The sequence below is a fragment of the Falco rusticolus genome, chromosome 13 (genome assembly GCF_015220075.1).
Source record: "Falco rusticolus isolate bFalRus1 chromosome 13, bFalRus1.pri, whole genome shotgun sequence".
In the NCBI taxonomy this organism is placed as follows: domain Eukaryota; kingdom Metazoa; phylum Chordata; class Aves; order Falconiformes; family Falconidae; genus Falco; species Falco rusticolus.
This window is the reverse complement of record NC_051199.1, coordinates 18,874,602-18,894,269: the sequence shown is the minus strand read 5'-3', so window position 1 is coordinate 18,894,269 and position 19,668 is coordinate 18,874,602. Positions and strand designations below refer to the sequence as shown.

General features: G+C 43.4%; 1 protein-coding gene across 1 annotated transcript in view; it reads right to left on the bottom strand.

The window, feature by feature from the left end:
* Positions 1-2,031: 2,031 nt before the first annotated feature.
* The window catches only part of PSMD1 (proteasome 26S subunit, non-ATPase 1), a 75,617-nt gene continuing 57,980 nt past the window's right edge, over positions 2,032-19,668 (bottom strand). Inside the window, exons 19-25 of the mRNA XM_037406658.1 lie at positions 17,275-17,377; positions 11,902-12,071; positions 10,111-10,203; positions 8,430-8,522; positions 5,093-5,239; positions 3,078-3,232; positions 2,032-2,244 (exon numbers count right to left, since the gene is read on the bottom strand). Coding sequence (XP_037262555.1) covers positions 3,086-3,232; positions 5,093-5,239; positions 8,430-8,522; positions 10,111-10,203; positions 11,902-12,071; positions 17,275-17,377 — 753 coding nt within the window. The 3' untranslated portion in view covers positions 2,032-2,244; positions 3,078-3,085. The remainder of the gene's footprint in view (positions 2,245-3,077; positions 3,233-5,092; positions 5,240-8,429; positions 8,523-10,110; positions 10,204-11,901; positions 12,072-17,274; positions 17,378-19,668) is intronic.

The following is a 19,668-nucleotide window of genomic DNA, read 5'->3' as shown; positions in this document are numbered from 1 at the left end:
GTGAGGACAGGCCAATTCCCAACGCCCCTCCTGATGTCCCCAGCTTGGCATATGTGGCCTTTTTCTTCCACAGCCACAAAACGCTCCTCTAAAAATCTGTCTGTCCGAGTGTAACCTTACCATGTGGCCCCAGAGTAGCAGCTTGGGGCTATCTCACTTTTTTACATTTGCTTGTACCAAGGGAGCTCTGGAAAACATCACTGCCAGAGGCAGGAGTGGTATTACAAGCACAAGAAAATCATTTCGCACAAGAATCAAGTCTCTGGATGGTGCCCCAGGCAGTACAGTGGGAACTGCTCTGTGCATACACATTTACACAGCCACACTGAGAACCAAACCTGTAACAAGCACCAGGAATATACCAGCTACATTGAAATGTCTGTTGTAGTATGAAAGGCTCAGCAAAAACTCCCGTGAATAGAAGCAGACTGCTCACAGCTTGGCCAAAGCACGAATACGGGACTTTTGGTCCTTCTGAGCCAGCTATTCCCAGCATTTGGACTCGGACTTTAGGAATCTCCCAGCAGTATCTGGCCATCTGGCAGGTTGCTGAATGACCTGAAATGAGGGGTTTTTTTCTCCTCCCAATGTCCTCCCCTCTACACAGTATTTTGTAAGACGACACAAAGCATTACTAACAAATTACCTGAAAAACACCACGTTCCATGCTGGTTGGCATCTGCAGAACACGCAGGAGTAAGGGGTACAGGTACCTACTCAAAGAGAAGGGATTATAGCACCAAAAAGACTCACACAATGTACATTTGTCCAGCTCCTGTTTCTTGCACCACACCACCAGTTCTCACTTTGAATGACTATGGGATAGGAGCAGTGATTCACTGTTTCCAGTTTTACTGACAGTAATGCCGTTTGTAGCCGTTTCAGGTTCATGCTTGGCTCTGCTCCATGGGAGAACAGATCTGTATCACACTGAGAACTTCGAGCTCTGACCAGCACCATTACTGAGACAACATTTCAACTTCAGAGACTTCTGACTGGAGCCTAGGACTCAAAATTGGCTTTCAGTCCCATACCTCTGCTCTGTATTGCTTAAGCTTTGCAAAGAACAAAAGCAGACTATTCTATTGCTATAGTAACATTAACCAAAATAAACCATCTGCTGGAAAAGCTCCCAGGCACTACATGCAAGACTTGTCATCCATTATTATGGATGCACATAAGCTTATGGTATGTTCACATAGAGCAAAATATTCCCAACATACATACAATAAAACCCTCATTGCATTTAAAAGCTGCTTCAACGGGAGCTTTGCCCAGCATTTGGCTTACAACTGACCAGGGCTAGAATCTATGGTTCACCTGTGACTCACTCTTTGAAGCGTTACAGCCCAACAGGTAAAGGGCTGGCTGGACAGCTAACGACCGAGCAGCATTCCTTCCTTCGGACTGCTGCTCATTCCATACCCCTGACTGTAAATTCCCCCCTTGGCTAATGATGCACATCAGTGTAACAACAGGCATGTCTGGATTCACTCCATCTAGGCCTGTAATGTATTTCTAGCTGCCTGCTCACATCAGCTACTATGCTCGTACTTGGTTGAAGCAGTGAAAGCACATTGGGGGGGGGGCGGGGAAAAGGATTCTGTTAAACAAGGAAACACATGCCCCCGTTTCTCCATCACTAACACCCAGAGCCCTCCTGTCAAGCCCCGCACTGTCACACAAATACCAGGGTAGAGCAATGGGTTGTGCACAACGATCAGTGCAAAGTCAGTACCACAGAGGTAATTTGGAAGCAGATCTCATCTGGAAAGCTGCTGGCAAGTAGAGACCTGCCCTCTCTGTAGCACCAGTGCTATGGCTGGGCCAGATTGGAGTTGGTGACCTTGCTCAGCCCAAACGAGTGCTAGAGAAAGCAAATGTGCACAGATCCAAACAACTCTACATAGGAGCAGAGTCAGTCAAGTTGCACTGAAGGAAGGTGCACAACTTAGGTCTAGTTTTTTCAGCAAGTGGAAGACAGGGTTGTTAGTCTTCCTTTTTTTTTTTTTTAAAGAAGCAGGTTTTCTGTCAAGAGTTTTTAATATATTTATTTGAAAACAAGGTTTTGTGAAAGAGTACACTAAATAGCATATATCTGTTCTTCAGCCATAAAACACGGACTATCAGCTTTAGCTCAGCACAGATTGGGGCTGCATGCACTGAACAGCAGATCTTGATAGGAAGGTCTTCATGTCTGTCTTTCTGATATCAAGCATAGTGTCTTCTTTAGAGGACATGATCCTGGAAGAGGGGGAAGAGAGAAACCAGAAAAGCAAATGTATTTAACTAAAGCTTCTTGTGGTTGGCCCCACATGCTCACCCGAGCCTGCCTCTGACGCAACATTTACAGATTTTAGCAAGGAGTTTGTTTTCCTGCCCATCCACCAATTCAAGTGCATAACCTTTGCTCTTTGGAGTGCTGGGACATGCCAGCCCATATTTGGAAATAAAGCAACTGGGTTTCTGCCTCTCAGTGAGAAACTTGCACATCAGCTCAGGCACTTTAACCAAGGAACCCGAGAACCACACCATTCATTGCCTGGAACAGATCTACAAGTATCTTTATGTCGGGCTCAGAGAGCCCCACAGAGCCCACGTGTCTTTAAATTCTGCTAAGATCTGGTGGGAAGACAAGACAACCCCAGAAAGCAGAGTAGTAGCACTCTTCCGATCAATCGTGCCTCACTGAGGTCAAGCAGATGACAGCTTTGTTACATAAACCACTTGTCCTTTGGGCCATCTTTCATGAGTTGATTACTCACAGCTCAGCTGTTGCCTGTGACCCCCCACACTGCTGTAACTCTGCCCAGCAAGGCTCTACTCAAGGGTAGCTAAGCCTGTGAGATTAAAGACCAGATCCAATATGACTGGGTCAAGCCTGATCTGGAAGAGTGGACTTTTTTTATTGCTCCCAAGCTCTTCAAACTGGGACAGAGCATGTTTCTGAATCTGGCACAGAAGCCATCAAAGAGCTAAAACAAGAGTGCTGAATGCTGGTAACTGCTTCAGTTGATCCAAAGAGGCTTTTCCCTTCATTTGGATTAATAAAGGTGACTTTGCATGCTACGCTATACCTCAGGTCTTAATCATCAATGTACTCAAAGGGCTCTGGTGGTTCAGGTTCTTGCTCCTCTTCCTCAATCTTCGGACCGTGAGCTGCCACAGGTTCAACCAGCTCCTCCATATCCTCACTGGTGTCCTTCAGAATGATGATGCCTCCAATGGAAAGCTGCAAGACAAGTGCAGTGAGCATTAGAGCAGCTTGCTTCTGCCTCGTGGTGGAGTGTTTGTGACCACAAGTGTTTATCCTGAGCCACGTGAAACACCTCAGCAGGAATGAGTTTCAGAGAGCAAAGCATCTGACACTCACGTGGATCCCTGTCTGGTAAGGGGATGGAACACTCTACCCAGGCTACCTTTTGTATTTCCACTATCTAAGTCTAGTTTGATAGAAAATGACATCTGGATACACAGCTTTACCCCAATCCCAGTCTGCAGTTTTCCACATGAAAACTAATTGAACCATAATTGCTTTATAAGGCTCATATTTTCAGGGCCACAAAGCTTAGTGAAGCTTCTCTGTGTAGCCGCCTCCCAGGAGGCTATCTGAAACAGAGACTAATCTGATCACCAGCTTCCACCGACTGATGAATCCTATTAGCAGAACCTTGTAAAACCAAAGGGGAATTAATTACAAAGATCACAGCCAAACATCCTGGCAGACTGAAGCAAATCTGTGCGTCTCCAAGACTGAAACACAAGGTGTGAAGAGGCAGTGCCGTGTCATGCCTGGCCAGGATCAGGGATTTGGTCACAGCAGGATTCCAGGCTATAAACAGCATTTCAAAGAGGCCTTTTACTCTGGCATTCCCCAAAGCAGAGCAAAGGTCCAGAACAGTTCCATTTCAAGAGCCTCGTTGGTTACACACCCTAATCCCAGCAAGAAACTGCACTGTTTTGTTCTCTTCAAAACCTCTTTATGGGGGTTTAAGGCAGGAAGCTGCACTCCTCTCATGAAAGACTCTGCTCTGCATTTCATTCCATACATCTCATTTCATTTCATACATCTACATTTCAGTGCATGACATGATGCTTACTGGACCACATAGCGGATTTTCCCAATTCAAATACCATTTGAGTCACCTCTTCTTTTTAAAGGGTAGAAACTAAAAAGTCCTTCCACAGCTTTGCCAAAGGAGACACTTTAAAAGGGGACGATGCACAGAGAATTCTAATGTGCTGATGGAATTCAAGGAAGTCCGTTTCTTAAAAACATGACTATTTTCCTGGAAAAAAATATTACTACTTCTGAACACCATTTTCCCATGCATAGTCCTGCAAAAGAGGGGAGTCAAGGGTATTATTTCTTGAACAAAAATGAAGACCAGAAGAATCTGACTCGGGAGATTTAGAGGTCAGGAGTAAGCTTACCAGCTTTGCAATGTATTTGAGCATCTCAGAAAAGTTAGCATTAAGCCCATGGGGTAACTAAGATCCTTTTCATACTCCACCTGGCAATCACATGCTATCTTTTTTCTGTGTTAACAGGAGGTGAAGACACTTTTCTAAGGTCAGATGTAACTGAATAGGAAATCTGTTTAATGACAAAATCCCTCCATTTAGGTATAAATCCCACTTGCAGGATAACAAAGCTCCAGCCCAAGTCCTACTGCATTTCAGTGCTTTGACAATAAGCCTGTACAACTTTTCACCCCTTTGTAAAGATCATGGTTTAGTCTATATGTCCCCAGCAATGTCATTAATACAAAAAGTACATCTGACTGGTTTCCACGTTGTAGCATTTGATGTATGTAGAAGAGAAAGAAAAATAAAGCAGCATTAGCATGGTGAAAAGGTGTGCAGCAGCTCTGGCTTTCCCACAACTAGAACTGCATGTCATCATTTGGAGAAAGGGACACTAAAACGTTAATATGACAACAGTGAAGTTGCAAGTCCGTAACACGTGACAGTGATGCACTAGGTGTGAGTGGCATTCTCATGTACATACAGAACTTCTGGGTCCTTACACACAAGCCCAACACTGAGAATGCTCTGTAGCACATACACGGGCTAGGAAGGTGACACTTACTGGTTTGAAAGGCTGGTATCGGCAGCTCTCTGTCATAGTGAGAACTTTGAGCTGAGCAGGCATGACTCTGGCTGGGTTGTCCAGAAGCTGGAAGTTGGGTTCAGGCTCTTTCTTCTTTTCTTTTTCATCCTTCTTTTCAGTCTCATCCTGTGGAGGAGGGAAAAGAACATCAACATGATTTTAACAGCAATCTCTAACTCTTTCTCAGTTCAGGAGGGTAAGGTACAACCAGGCAGCAACTCAAGAGTGTGGTGAGAAACCACTCTTCTGCCAAGGAACAAGCTAACGTGTATCTACCACAGTATCTAGCACAGGCAATGCCAGTATAAATCTAAGCGCTCTCATCAAGGCAATGCCTCAGTCGACTGCAGGTGAAAGTAACTTCAATGAGAGGTGGTAGTGAACAATCTACCTGTGGCTCCCCTTTCTAATACTTTTCCTGTAAAATCACTCACCACTTTTTGTTCACAGCTGAAGACTCTTTAATATTGTTAATGAGCACATGAAAATTGCCAAAAGCTGCCCTTGTATCTTCACAGCTATAAAGCTGTCACTGATATTTCATGCTACTGGTATTGACAGCCACTCAACCAAAATGACTTGACCTCAGTGACTCCCTAAGGAATTGCAGTTAAGCCCTCCTTTACCCAATGACTCAGCAGCTAGAGGCAAAAGCTCAGAAGGAAAAAACACAGCATCCTTTGCATACTTAAGAACATGAATCATGTTTTCCCTCTTGCTCAGGAACATCGGAGTTGCAAACAAAAAAGACTGCAGAAATGATGGAAACAACCAATAGGAAATGATCAGGAACACCACTAAATGCCTGGCATGTCCTGTAACAGCTGACAAGACTTTCTCTGGCATGGTGACTGCTTGTCACTGCGCAGATCTCTTGGAAGCTGTGGATTACTAGTCATACAACAGGCATAACAGAAAAACAGGAAAGCAATTGTACCTCTAAAACATTAAAAAAAACAGCAAAACACTCAAACACAGCAGGTGGCAGCAAGATCCCTTTTTGCTATCCTCATTTTTATGCTCAATTCAGCCAGGAAAATTTTTCAGACATCTGGAGTCCACACACACAGAGACATGACACGCTAATACCTTCTAATGTATCGCTTCCTCTCAACACCTGTACTTAACTGTAAATTGCAGTAATTTTACAAGAAACATGAATCCGTTCAGCACATTTTGCTTAGTATATAGTGCTGTAAGAATAATTCAAAGAAAAGACAATGTTTGGTGATGAGAAAACTCTCATAAAGGAAGCAAAAGACAAAAAATAGAGATCCTACCTATGCATGGGATTCATTCTCTGGGCTAACTGGATGAAGTTCAGTGCCTACAACATGGCCACACTTTAGATTTAGGAAGGTTATTTCACACATACACCTTTGATCTTATGCCACACTCCCTTCACATACCACTTGTGTGCCTCTTTTTAAAATTAAAGAGGCCAAAAATTCTCTGACCATGCTGCTTTTCTCACAAAGATGTTAAAGTAGATTCAGAAAGGTTTCTACTGGGCTTGTCAGCTTTAGTAAAGCCTTTGACACAGTTTCCCACAGGGTTCTCCTGGATAAACTAGCTGCTCGTGGCTTGGATTGCCACAGCGTCTTGGGGTGGGTTGACCGTGGCTGGATGCCAGGTGCTGACCAAGCCACTCTATCACTCCCCTCCTCAGCAGAACAGGGAGGGAAGATAGTAAGATGGAAAAAAACTTGCGGGTCAAGATAAAGGCAGTTTAATAAAGCAATAGCAAAGGTCACACATGTGGAAGCAAAGGAAAACAAAAGATGTTATTCTCTACTTCCCATCAGCAGGCAATGTTCAGCCACTTCCCAGGAAGCAGGCCTTCAGTAAATATAGCGGTTGCTCCCAAAGACAAATGTCATAAATAATGAACACTCCCGCTTGCTCCCCCTTTCTCTCAGCTTTTATTTCTGAGCAGACATCATGTGATATGTAATATCCCTTTGGTCAGTTTGGGTCAGCTGTCCTGGCTGTGTCCCCTCCCAAGACCTTGCCCACCCCCCCAGCCTACTGGTGGAGGGGGGGATTGCTGGACAGACAGCCCTGGTGCTGTGCGAGCACTGCTCAGCAGGCGCCCACACGCTGGTGTGTTACCAACCTTTCTAACTACTAATACAAAGCGCAGCACTACGAGGACTGCTATGGGGCTCAGCCAGACCCAGCACAGGTTTGCTGCATAAAAACCTGGCTGGATGGCCAAGCCCAAAAAGTGGTGGTGAATGGCCTTAAATCCAGTCAGCCGCCGGTCACAAGAGCTCAGTACTGGGGCCCGTTCTGTTTAATATCTTTATTGATGATCTGAAAGGTCTTTTCCAACCTAAACAATTCTATAATGCATTTTCAGCTTACAGTTGTTCTTGGCATATTCACATCTGTTAGCAGAGCACAAAAAGGTTCCTTTGTCAGGGCACAGCAAGAATCTTAGCTGCCGTATGTTTTCCAAATTACGGCAACCACCAAGAATTCATTGTCCAGCCATTTCTCCATCCCTCAGCTTGCTCCAGGATGACAAATGAGGATGACAAACTCCAGTGTCAGGTCTATGAGCTGAAAGAATCTTAAGAGGACCAAAACAATCACCGTAACTACTCGGCAGCATATGGATCCTATGCTCAAAGCTCAGCTGGTTCTGCACTGGGTGTGGATAATGTTTGGCATTTTGACAGATGGGCAAAGCGCATAAGAAACTGCTGTCGAAAGGTGAACATTTCAGAACAGGGCGTTAAACATGTGCAAACCCAGAAAGTTTAAAAAGTCTTCAGTGCTCTCAAGTGATTCAGACACCACCAAGCAACTGCTACAACATTGAGTCCTTTTTAAAAGGTCAGAGGTACCAAAGACATGAAATTGCTAAGAGAATTTTCCACATTAAAAATAAAAGTACAGGGCTAAGAGATAACATTCCCTTGGCCTAGAAACAGCAGGCAATAAAATAATGAACAAAAGGTTCACACAGTTGAACACCTCAATTTGTCAAAACAAGCTTCTGCCTTTAAGTCAGTCAGCTACTTAACAATATTGAGAAAGATCTTTCTCAGAAATAAAGGACTTACAAATAATAATACCACCTCTGGCTTTTAACAGTGCATACACACATGTATGTATGATGTAATATGAGTAATATGAGTAATGATGATAACCAGTGCATGCAGTACACAGAAACGTGTGTCAGTGCTTTGCTCAGTACTAACAGCTGGCAGGTGGGACAGCTGTAAGTGGGTGCCAGCTGCCATGACACACCTTCAGCATTTGTAAGGGGGAGGGAAGACAACATTTAAGTTTCACTGTTTGCACCCACCACTTCCATCTTCTCCTCTTCCTTTTTCTCTTTCTCCTTCTCCTTTTCCTTCTTCTTGGCTTTTGCAGTGATGGACAGTACAGCAGTAGAAACCTGGATATGTCAACAGAGGAGGCATTCAGCACTATGCAGTGCTTTAGCTCCCCAGGCAGAGGAACAAAGGGAAAACAGTATTAGATCGGTTCTCAGGGAAGGTGTCAATAAGGTCAATTCCATTTCCTACCCACTGCTCTGTTTAAGCAACAAATACACCACCGTCCAAGCAAATAAATGGCACAGATGGGAAAAAAATGCCATGAATGCAGACTGGGTCAAGCCACATATACAGGAGAACAAAATTCCTAATTTAGAGATTAATCATTACTGTCTGGGTGTCTATATGATAAGTTTATTTATTTATTTTTAACAGAGCAAAAAAGAGAATTCTTGTTACAGGAAAACCTGTTGCCTGAGTCTCCAAAGTAAAAAAACCAGGAATACAGGTACTCTTTAGAATGACCTAAGGGTGTTCCACTGTCCTAATCAGACAGTTGTGTTTCTCCTTGCTCTAAAGAAATGGATACAGAAAATGCCCTATGGAGGAGCCCTCATGAGGCTTTGGCACTCCTGAGCCAGAAAGCATCCAGAAGCAACACCCAAACACAAAAATTCAGCACATCACCCTTACAGTGAGCACATCTCTCTATCCACAGTAACAGTCTCTAAGGCAGTAACTTTTTGAGAGGGATAGGAAAGAATTGCATTTGTCACGTTGCTGGTGAGGCTTTCTAGGCTAAATGCAGGCTCTTGGCACATTTTAATTTTGGCCAGAGAAGTCTAAAAGAGAAAGGATTTGTCCAATTCCCATCCTATTTCAAAGGTCACAAAGCAGCTATAAGCAGTGAGCTTTGACTTTCGTCAGAGTTCATTTCTGGGTTCCTTGGTGACTCGGAAATCTGTCCTGCCCAGCATTCAATTCTGGTGACGTTTTACAGTTTTCACACAATGTCATTCATCAGTGTGCCCGAGGTCTCCACTGCTGCAATTGTTCCCTAAGGGCTGATCTGCCTGCTGCTGTGGTCTGCTCAACAGCTTTCACCATCCTGCGCTAGGAGACAAATTACTTCCACTATTGTCCCACCTGTCATGCAACAGGTCTCACTTCTTCCTTTTCAATACCTAGATATACTTAGTTCCACATTTACCTTTTTGCACTCCATGGGCCTGACAGCTATTATTTTAGCACGTGGGCCCGCTGCCCTGAGACCAGGTACACTTCTGTCCTTCCATATAAGACTATTTGAGAAGCGTCCCACCTAATATTCTCAACGTTTGTACTGCAGTAGCACTTTGAGCCCAAGTCATGGACAAAGATTCTGCTGTGCTAGGTGCTGCACAAAGATGACACGTACAAATCAGTAGGGCATGGAAAGCATTTTTTTTTTTTAAGATCAATGCTTCTGCTTGACAGCTGAAGACAAGAGAGGTTCCAGCAGCTCAGTAGCACAGCACTTGTATGCCATGATCAGCAACAGTCCCAGGCTCAGCAGGAAAAAATAGCTAGAACTCTCTTTCAGAGACAACAGCGCCTGCCAATTTTTCTTTCTCTCTTTAGATTCCCTGTTAGTGCCATCAAAATCAATGTTTATACTAGGAGGGAGAAGGGGTTAGTCTTTACAACACAGAAACCTAGCCCAAATACCTTTTCTTTCTCCTTTTCCTTTGGTACCTCAAGAGGTGGGGGGTAGGCAAATGTGGACGGCTTACAGTTGGACTTGTACTGGACTTTTGGCATCTAAGACAAATAGTTAAAAGAATTGTTACAGACGAGAAAAGCAGGGGGGGGGAAAAAACCCACAGCAGAATAATTACTTTAGCTTCATTTTCCTTCAAGCAGAGACAAACACAGATCCTCTAAAGAATACAAGCTTCCCCTTCTCCCCCTCCGGAAGCTGAGAAACTGTTATCAGTGGCAACAGTTCAACTAGAACAATGTTATTTAATTATTCTATAATTTGACTCTGGCAAGCTCTCCTAGCTTTCTCCATACACTCTATGCTATTCACACTATGCTTTATTCTCATCGTTGCAAAGCTGTGGTTTTGACGTTGCTGTGCCTGCTTGTATTAACACAAAATTGGTTTAAGATCTAAGTGAAGATCTGCTCTGTCAACGCACGCTAGGGCAAACCAAGCACTGCCTGACATTCACCTCTTGCAAAAGGACAGTACATTTTGGGGGTGCATTTCCCATGTCACATAGTCTTTTACTCTCAGCTACATAAACAAGGGCAGAAAGTATCTTCTGACAGCCAATCCAAATTATTAAACTGAATTAATTTCTGCAGTACCTCCACTCTCTTCCTTTATGACACACGATGGAGCATCGGTAGAACAGGAACTGCTCTGAGGAAGCAAGGTGGGTGTGGTGCAGCCCATAAGACATGACCAGCCTGCAGCTGGCTTCAGTGTGCAAGCCAAGTTATAGAACATAACCTGACCTACAGCTGTCTGGGCTCCCTGGAAACTAAGGGATGGGAAAGGAGAGTCAAAATGGCAGTAGAGCCAGGCAGCCAAAAAGCTGAGCTTACGACCACTGGGGAGGTGCAGAGACAAGCAGCAATGCAACCCCCTGTGAAGTATTCAGGACAGAGAGGAAGGGGCGGGAAGGCATTTTCATGCAAACTCCCTTCAAACACAGTGATAATTTTGAGCTCTGCATAGATTGACTTGATGCTCAGCCTGAGACATGAAGAAAAGCGACGTAGAGCCCTAAGGTTTTGGTCTAGGGGCTGCAATCCAGCAAGCTGGCTCAGCCCCACAGAGGACTACCAGCCCAGCCCTGTGCATGCTCTGTGCACCAAAGAACAAGCCTGCAGCAATGACAGGAGGAGGATGCACACCCCTGCTCTGCCACATTCAGAAGCTTTTTGTGGAAGTTACTAGCTAAGCTCTTCAACACAGGAGACCCAGCATGGTACACAGCTTACAGGGGCCATACCACAGCTGATCAGCTTGAAGAACAGATGCATAAGAAAAGTACAGTACCCACGACTGCTCAGTTTAATGTTTATTCCCCAAGGAATCCAAACAAATCCTGTTTTCCCACTGCTAGCTTTCCTAGGGCAGAATACCACATAATTTATTTCGGAGGGTAGAGGAGGGCAATGAAGCTTCCTATTTTTTTTTTTAAAAAAACAGCCTTGATCTTCTGGAGTGACAGTAGAGTGGTCTCTACCCACATATTCTGACTAGAGTTCCTTTTTTGAAGTAAATGTGTCAAAGCCTGTTCTCTGCATTTTTCCTGTTCTTATTCCCACCACCAGCTCTGCAATTTAAGGCTGCTTTTCAGACTTCTTCCAGTTAGCACCTCTTCTAGCAAGACAAGCTTGAAACATGCAAGAAAACCAACAAATCCATGCACATCCCTCCCACACCACTCCAGTCTTCCAAGTAGCTATCAGCACCTCTTCTCCTCTCTGCTCGTTACGTACCTTAAGATCCTTGTTAAGGCCAATGACACATGTTGGGGTGAAAGCCAGTGACAAGAAGTGTGACAGGGGGAACCAGAACCAGAACTGGGTGAAGACCAGAACCCCCACCACAGAAGGCATGTGAGTATGTCCTGTCCTCGACTGCAGTGAAATAGTTACGTTATGGCCTCCTGTAAGGAATCACAAATGAAGTAAGTTAATCAATGCATTCCTTGGTACTCCACAAGGACAGCTAAGCAACACATCCCTGAAACAGCTGCTGTAAAGGGGGCTACACAGCGCAAGCCAGGCCACAACACTGACAGATTTCTGCTCTGGAACATCCCTCCCTCCTTTACTGTGACCTCAGCTTACACAGTGGAGCAGACAGGCAGCGTTAACAACCAAGCTATCTGCTACATATTACCCAAACACAACCAATGAATACAGGTTAAACAAAAGTACAGTGCAGAAGGCAGGGAGAGGGGGAGAAAAAGGTAAACCTTTGCCATAAGCTGTTTTAAGACACAGCATATATATGATCCACAAGACAAGACTCACAAGGAAAACAGCACATAAAGCAGTGTATACAGAAACTTTTCTTTCTGTGGCTGCCTCTCTGAACTGTCAGTTATTCAGAAGAAATATGCCTAGGTTTTTATCCCACACCATCTCAGTAGAAAAAAAAATAGTAAACAGCAGCAACTTCAGAAGTTGCTTCTAGACATTATCAATCTAAGCAGCAGAAAGACAAGCTCCTGCAGTCTTTGCAGCAAAATTCCATCTCTGCCAGACAACCAAGTCTTAGCCTTGCACTTGAAAAGCAAAGACCAAACAGCTCTGTATGTTGATGTAGTGCAGAAACATCCAGCTAGAAACCAAATTGAAAGACTGGGCTTGCAGACAGAGCGAGAAAGTGTTAATCTGATCTGCACTCTTCTGATGAACACAGCGAACTGAGTTGAAGAGGGCACCAGGCAAGTCCATTACCGCTGACAAGACCAGGTGCAGGAAGGTTAACTTTGTTAAAATACAAACACCCACTCACCGCAAACTTGGGGCACTTTGTAGCTGAAAATCCCAACTGGAGTAGCATTTCCCTGCCTCACACAAACAGCCAGCTCCATAGGGCGAGCAGCAATGGAGCTGCCCGAGTTTTACAGACAAACAAAATTAATTTCTGCTGCCAGAATTAATGAAAGCCCTGAACAAAGCAGTAATCTCTAGGTGTCTGTCAGTGTTGGTCCCAGGAGAAGCAGTGGAAGATGGAGTATTTTGATGCCCTCCTATAGAATACTCTGCATAGTACGTGGAGTATCCTACAGGAAGGCATCAAAATCCTTGCTTTCCTTCCACGGTAGCAACAGATCTGCTGTTTGACTAGACAATTCCTTCCTGCCACCTCTTCAAAGAAAGGCCATGATACAGCGTCATCTTTTACTACTGCTAGGTCTGTTCTGCTTCTCCTTATTTTCTCGAATGCCAGTCTCTTGCCCTTATACTTGGATTTGCCACAGCATTAAGGAGGGACTGCCTGAGGTCTCGTGCTATCCCTAAACATGTCAAACTGCACACCTGAATTTCTGGTCTTCTCCCTCATTTTCACTTTGAAGTTTTCTTCACTGCATAAGGGCAGGGCAGTAATCTGCAGATATTCTGGATCAGGCAGCCCAGTGTATGTTGCACAAGCAACTTAACTAGACTTTATCAAACTTCTGGACTATGATTTTCAGAATTTATTTTATCCTTTAGAATTGTATTATCCAATCTCTGGAATTTCCTGGATGAGTAACAAGATTTCATATTCAAAAGATGCTGTCATGCTACATCTTTCTGCTGGTTTTCACCCACACACAGCCTACCCTCACTCCCAGGGTTTTGCAGGAAGCAGGAAAGGTAGGAAGATGTATTGCACAGCTGTGATTTATCTTTATGATTAAGCAGCAGCCCTGACAGTCTGGAAGGGAACACATTCCAGATCTTTGGCTGAATGGATGAAAGCTGTGACATGATGCCTGGGAAAAAAAACCAAAAAAAACCCCAAAACCCAACAGCACACAACAAAAAATTTTCAGGGCTCCTTGGGTAGTACTGTAAGGTCCATCTCCCAGAATTCACACTGTCACTGTAGCAAAGGTGGCTGGAATTAAAGTGACTGTTCTAAAGGCTATAAGGATTTGCTGGCTCAAGTTTAATATCAGTTAACAAGGCTGGGGGGGGGGGGGGCGGGGAGTGCAGCAAGCAGATACTGATGATTTATATACTTTGATGAACTCACCCTTTACGTAGTTACATAGTTATGGTGGCACTTGGTAATACTCTGGCAGTGTGAGCCCAGGGCAACACACCAGTACAACAGTCATTAGAAAAAGATGTTTTGCGGACTTCGGAAATCAGTTTCCAACCCTGGCCTAGGCAGCACCTCATTTTCTAACAGTATCACAGTGTTCCTTTCTCTATCAGCAAAGACTTATAAACCGCTTCATCTATGTGGTGAATGAAGACTACCTGAACTGTTAGCAGCAGCACAGAAAAGTCAAAAATCTCACAGGATGAGCCATCAAAACCCTGGCAAAGTAGATTTCAGCATGTGCCAGCTACCTGATTCACATGGACAATGAAACACAAGGTAGCTCTTACCTAATGGACAAAAACATTAGCACAGGATAATGACTTTTTTCTTAACTACCAGAGAGTTAGACCCAACTTTACATGAAGAGCTCCTGAACAGGGACAGGCAGGAGAAAGGTGGGAAACAGTAGCACCAAATTCAACGTGTGGAAGAACAGACCTTATGCAAAATTTATTTTTTGCAATAAAGTCTTTAATATCCAAAATATAACACATCATGCGAGATGCGTATTTGGAGACAGCAATGAAGAGATAGGCAATTCTTTCCTCTGTAATTTGGATGACACTTTCTTTTTCATCACTCATCAAAAAAGTCTCCAAACTGTGGAGAATCCAGTACATTCACCATCAGGCTGTCAACAACTTCTTTGTCTTCAGTCTGAATTGCCCAGTGCCCACTGCTCATACCACCCAAACCTTTCCAAAAAAGGATTTTCCAGATACTACACAGGTATCTGTGTAGTGACTACCGCTCCTTCTTTTTCCTCACTGATTGAGAAATGTGGCGTTAAGAACCAGAGAAGATAGAGTCCAGAAGGCAAAACAGTCTTCAAGCAGGTAAAATCCTGACATCTAATTAGATCAGTATATTCCTTTTGTAGCTCACATTTGTGAATACATGCTCCAGAAAATAAAGCACATTGATTTTGAAAAGAACAGAAAGGGAGTCATCGCCTGGAACGAGAAAGCATGTTTGTACATGAAGGGGAGCGTTATGAAAGTTCAGAGGGATTGAAGGAAAAACAAAATCCCTAAGTTAAATTTAGGTGTCTACATTTGTCTTGTTTTATTAAAGAAGTAAAAATGTAGCTGCTGGGGCCTAACAATCAGACAATGACCAAACTAGTCATTCCCAATTCAGTGCTCCCAAGGTACCCTGCTCCTTCCAGGAAAGGAAGTCTGACTGCCTCATTGTCAGAGCAAAAAACCTACCTCCACTGCACCATTTCCCAGTTGCGCACTGGAAATCTTGTGCTTTTAATCAAAGTCTGTCACTGAAAAATAATTATGCTCTTCTCCTTCCTCCACCAAAAAAAAAGAACAAACCAACAAAACCCCCATATTCAATTGCCCCAGCTGTGGCAGATGACACAAAGAACCTTTTTTTCCTGATGGTGATAATTAAATTCTATAGCTCATTGTTTCAGATAAGCACTTGTATGGGACAGATAAAAAGAATTTATTCTTTTAAGAGGCTCCAATGAAAACGGCAATAGGTTAAGAAAGGGTAGTTCACAGCCCTCCCTCAGCTGCCTGGCAAGAAATAAAGAGGTTAAAGTTGGCACAAATTCATATGTAGTTTATTAAAATTGGATGCTTCTGGTTTCCAAGTGATTATATAATACATGAGTGACACAGGAAGCAAATAAGGTTTTAGCTGCATTTTTATGATTTAATCTTAAAGCTTGGAATCTGAAGCAGGTCTGTACTGCTGAGAGAAAAATCTCTGAGCCAGCTGGGCTCTGGCTTCCCAGCAACACAGTATGAGTATGGGAATGACCAAAATTATTCCAACAGTTTTATGCCAAGAATATTGCTCAGCATGAGTTCCAGGAGGGGTATCTGGGAGGCGATAAAAATAAAGAAGATGGTTCCAGTTGCTTTCTTCTAGTAGCCCTAGTCATAAAGCGCAGAGCAGCCTGACTGCCATGTGCCCACCAGGAAGAGAGCTTTTTAAGCATGTTTCCATGCAGATAGATGCAGGCAGCCCTAACTTTTTCTTCCCCCACCACATGGCTTGGAGATGTAGTAGTTTCAGACAGACACTGTGTAACCACAGCGCATGGTGCTGTGCTGAAGCCATGCCACAGAGACAAATACATGAGACTCCTTTGCTTACGTGACTTCAGGACTAACCTCGATCTCAGAGTACAGGGAAAAAACAGCTTGTTTCTTCTGATCACACAGAATAAGGTGGTGTATGGCAAGAAAAGGCCATGGCACGAGAGACCAGATGGGAGAAACTGTGTTTGGAAACTTGGAAAGGGGGTGCTATCGACAGACACAGCACTGTACAAGTCTTAACTCCAGCAGAAGGAAAAATTTGAAACGAAACATTGTCTGTCCTCTTTGCTTACAGGATCCTTCCTTAATTCACCCTGCAATTCAGCCCTTGTGACATTCTAATGTCTTTAGAGAATCCTATCCCTGGCTCAACATTTAGACATTAACACTCATGAAACGGCGTTTCCTCTGCTAGAAAAAGGTAGTGGTCTGTGAAACTAACTGGGTCTTCTGAAGTAACATAGATGCAGTTAATGATGTTTCCCACTGTGCAACATCTCTCAGTAATCAGGAAAAAGGCAAAACCTTGTTATTAAAAACATATTCAATACATGTTTTTTAAAAACTGGTTATGTCAAGTTTTAACAGAAAAAGCAAAATATGAGAACTGGATACCACAAGATTTCCAAGTTTCTGGAGCAGATACTTACTTAGAAAAATAAAGCAGCAATGTATCATGCTATAAATCAACGTTCAGGGTGACAAACAGAGCAAAAAGATCGTATTTGTCCAGATTTCTGGACACAAATTCTGCTCCAATGACTGGGTTGAGTCTCTAACAGAAGCACACTGATATAAGCTGACTGCAAAAAAGGGCTTATTTCTTTAATTAGCTAAAACAACTTGAAATTTGAGATTTCTTGCTACTATTATGTGACAGGCATAAAGCCAGCAAACTTCATTTGGGTAATGAGGTGCTATTACAGCTATTGTAGCTAAGAAAAGTTTAGAAAATTGTTTTACATATTTGGGAATTACCTGCATCCAAAATGCCTTGTGCCAGGATTGCTCCAAACTTTGCCATAACATCATCATGCTTATCATTGATCACTTTGGAATACAGCTGTCTGAACTGGCTGACCTGGATAAAAATAATAATAAAAAAAAGAGAGAGAGAAAGATTGTAACACTGACTGCATTAAGTCAAATATTCTGTCATTAATGGTAGCATCCTGGATTTCTGCACCCTAGGACATTTGTCTTTTCAACAGGTTCAGTCACTTGTGTTACAAGTCATCCGACCACTAATTCATCACAGATGTTTTCCCCACTTGAAGATACCCATATACTGATTTTAGAATAGTCAGGATGGACATGCATTTCCAAACCACATTTTGCAGGCCTTACAGGAATAGCCTAAGAATCTCTGGAACGTCACTGGACTAAGAGATCAACTGATGATTTTGTAGCAAGCCATGTCCTTAGGTGCATGACACTGCACTTCATCAAATTTCCTCTAATTCCTACTGCTGAAAAACTCAAACCTATTACGATTTTCCTGTGCAATATTTCTGCTGTGTTGGTAACGCCCCTATGGTGTGTCATCAGCAAGTTTTGCTACTGCACTCCTACCTTTTAAGTAAAAATCATTAATGAAAATATTTAACTAACAGTTTATGCCATGGTACGCTCATCACACTATCTTAAGTGAACATCAGTAAACTGCTAAACCTTTGCTTATATTATCATCACTGCTTTGAAGAACAGCTTCATCTTTCACTGGTTCACTAAGTGTTGAACAGACAGAACAGTATCACTTCCAGCAATATCTGAGGCTTTCTGAAAAATTAGTAACCTATGTCTTTTAATACATACAGTGAAGCAACAATACAGCTCAATTTTTATAGCTGAAAAAGCAGACAAGGAAATACCAATCTGCCACCCATTCAAAACCTGGGAAGCTGCATCCCATCCATGGCATGTCTGGGAAAATCTTTTATACCTCTTCTGTAAATTAATTTTAATCCAGATATGCACATGACATGTTTTCATTTTTTCTGTCTTCATACTAAGCCTTGACTTGACATGCTAAAGGAAAGGAGGTCTTTTCAAAAAGACTCTTTCCAAGATGTCTTGAACAAGCTTGTTCCCACTACTGGTCCACTTTGTTGCTGGTATTCCAAATCCTCTTCTTGCATCTGCAGCCACAGATGAGAGGACAAACTTCTCACCCAAGGCAGCAGGGCCAGACACAGCCACCAGGGACACAGAGCAGTTCCTAGTATCACAAATGCAGCTGAAGTTTCCAAGCATAAAACCATAATACCAGATACCTCCCTAGCCATTTTTCCCATCCAAAGAGCATGTGCCTTTCCAGGAAGACCAGTAACATCTGCTCAGCAACAAGCATCTGAGGAAAGGTCCTACCTTTCAGCTGTGATGCACTTTTAGGGTTTGCTATAGGCAAAGAGGCCAAGCTTCAGCATCACCACTAGGAATGTATTCTTGCACAGCCTCTGATGCTCCCAGCACATAACTGTACCAGTGAAGGAGACTTAAATACTAACAACACTGAGGAGTTCCTTCTGGCTGGTAACAGATCCAGCCAGTATCCTACCTGTGCAGAACACCACAAGCTCCAAAGCTGTGCTAAAGATGGGCAGCACCGTGCACCAGGAGCAGCCTTCAGGCATCACTCCTAGTGTGTGATCTGTCTTGGAGTGCACTGGAGAATCTCAAAGCGCTTACAGAAGGTTTTTGCACCCACGAAAAAAATCCAACCATTCATACAACTGAGTCAGTGACATGAGAATTGTGCCGAGAAAAACATTTTGTCAAACTGGGATTCAATGTTAAAAAAAAAAAAAAAAAGAAGATCAAAACAGAAAGAAGAGCTGACCGAGGGGATAAATCAAACTGCAGGTGTTTCTCAGCAAAGCACAAGATCAGATTCCCCAGTGAAAGCACATCAGAGCCATGAGGTAATCCTGCAACCGAGGTAATGCTAGTAATAAATTTCACCATGTTTCACATGTGAATTTTCAACCAGAGACAGCAAGAAGCCGAGACCATACCTTTGGGAGATATGTCCAACGTCTGGAACGGAAAGACAACAGAGGTTGCCCCTTCAGCCCATGACCATTAAAGCCAAGGGTGGCAATGCTGCTTGGCAGCCCTACACACTTCATGAACACTTTAGATTAAGACCACATGTTTTCTGAAAAATAGTTCCCAACATCACACCGCTTAAAACACAGGTGCCCTAATGGAACAGACACTCTCTGGTCGCTACCCTTCCTGCCTTTGCTCTTTCAGCCACTAACCCAGATGTGCTACTTGGCACCTCAACTCCTTCAGCACTGATGGCATCTAACTTCTTCAGCTTTAAACTAGTCTGTGACAGCAAAAGACACTAACATTCATAACAGTAAA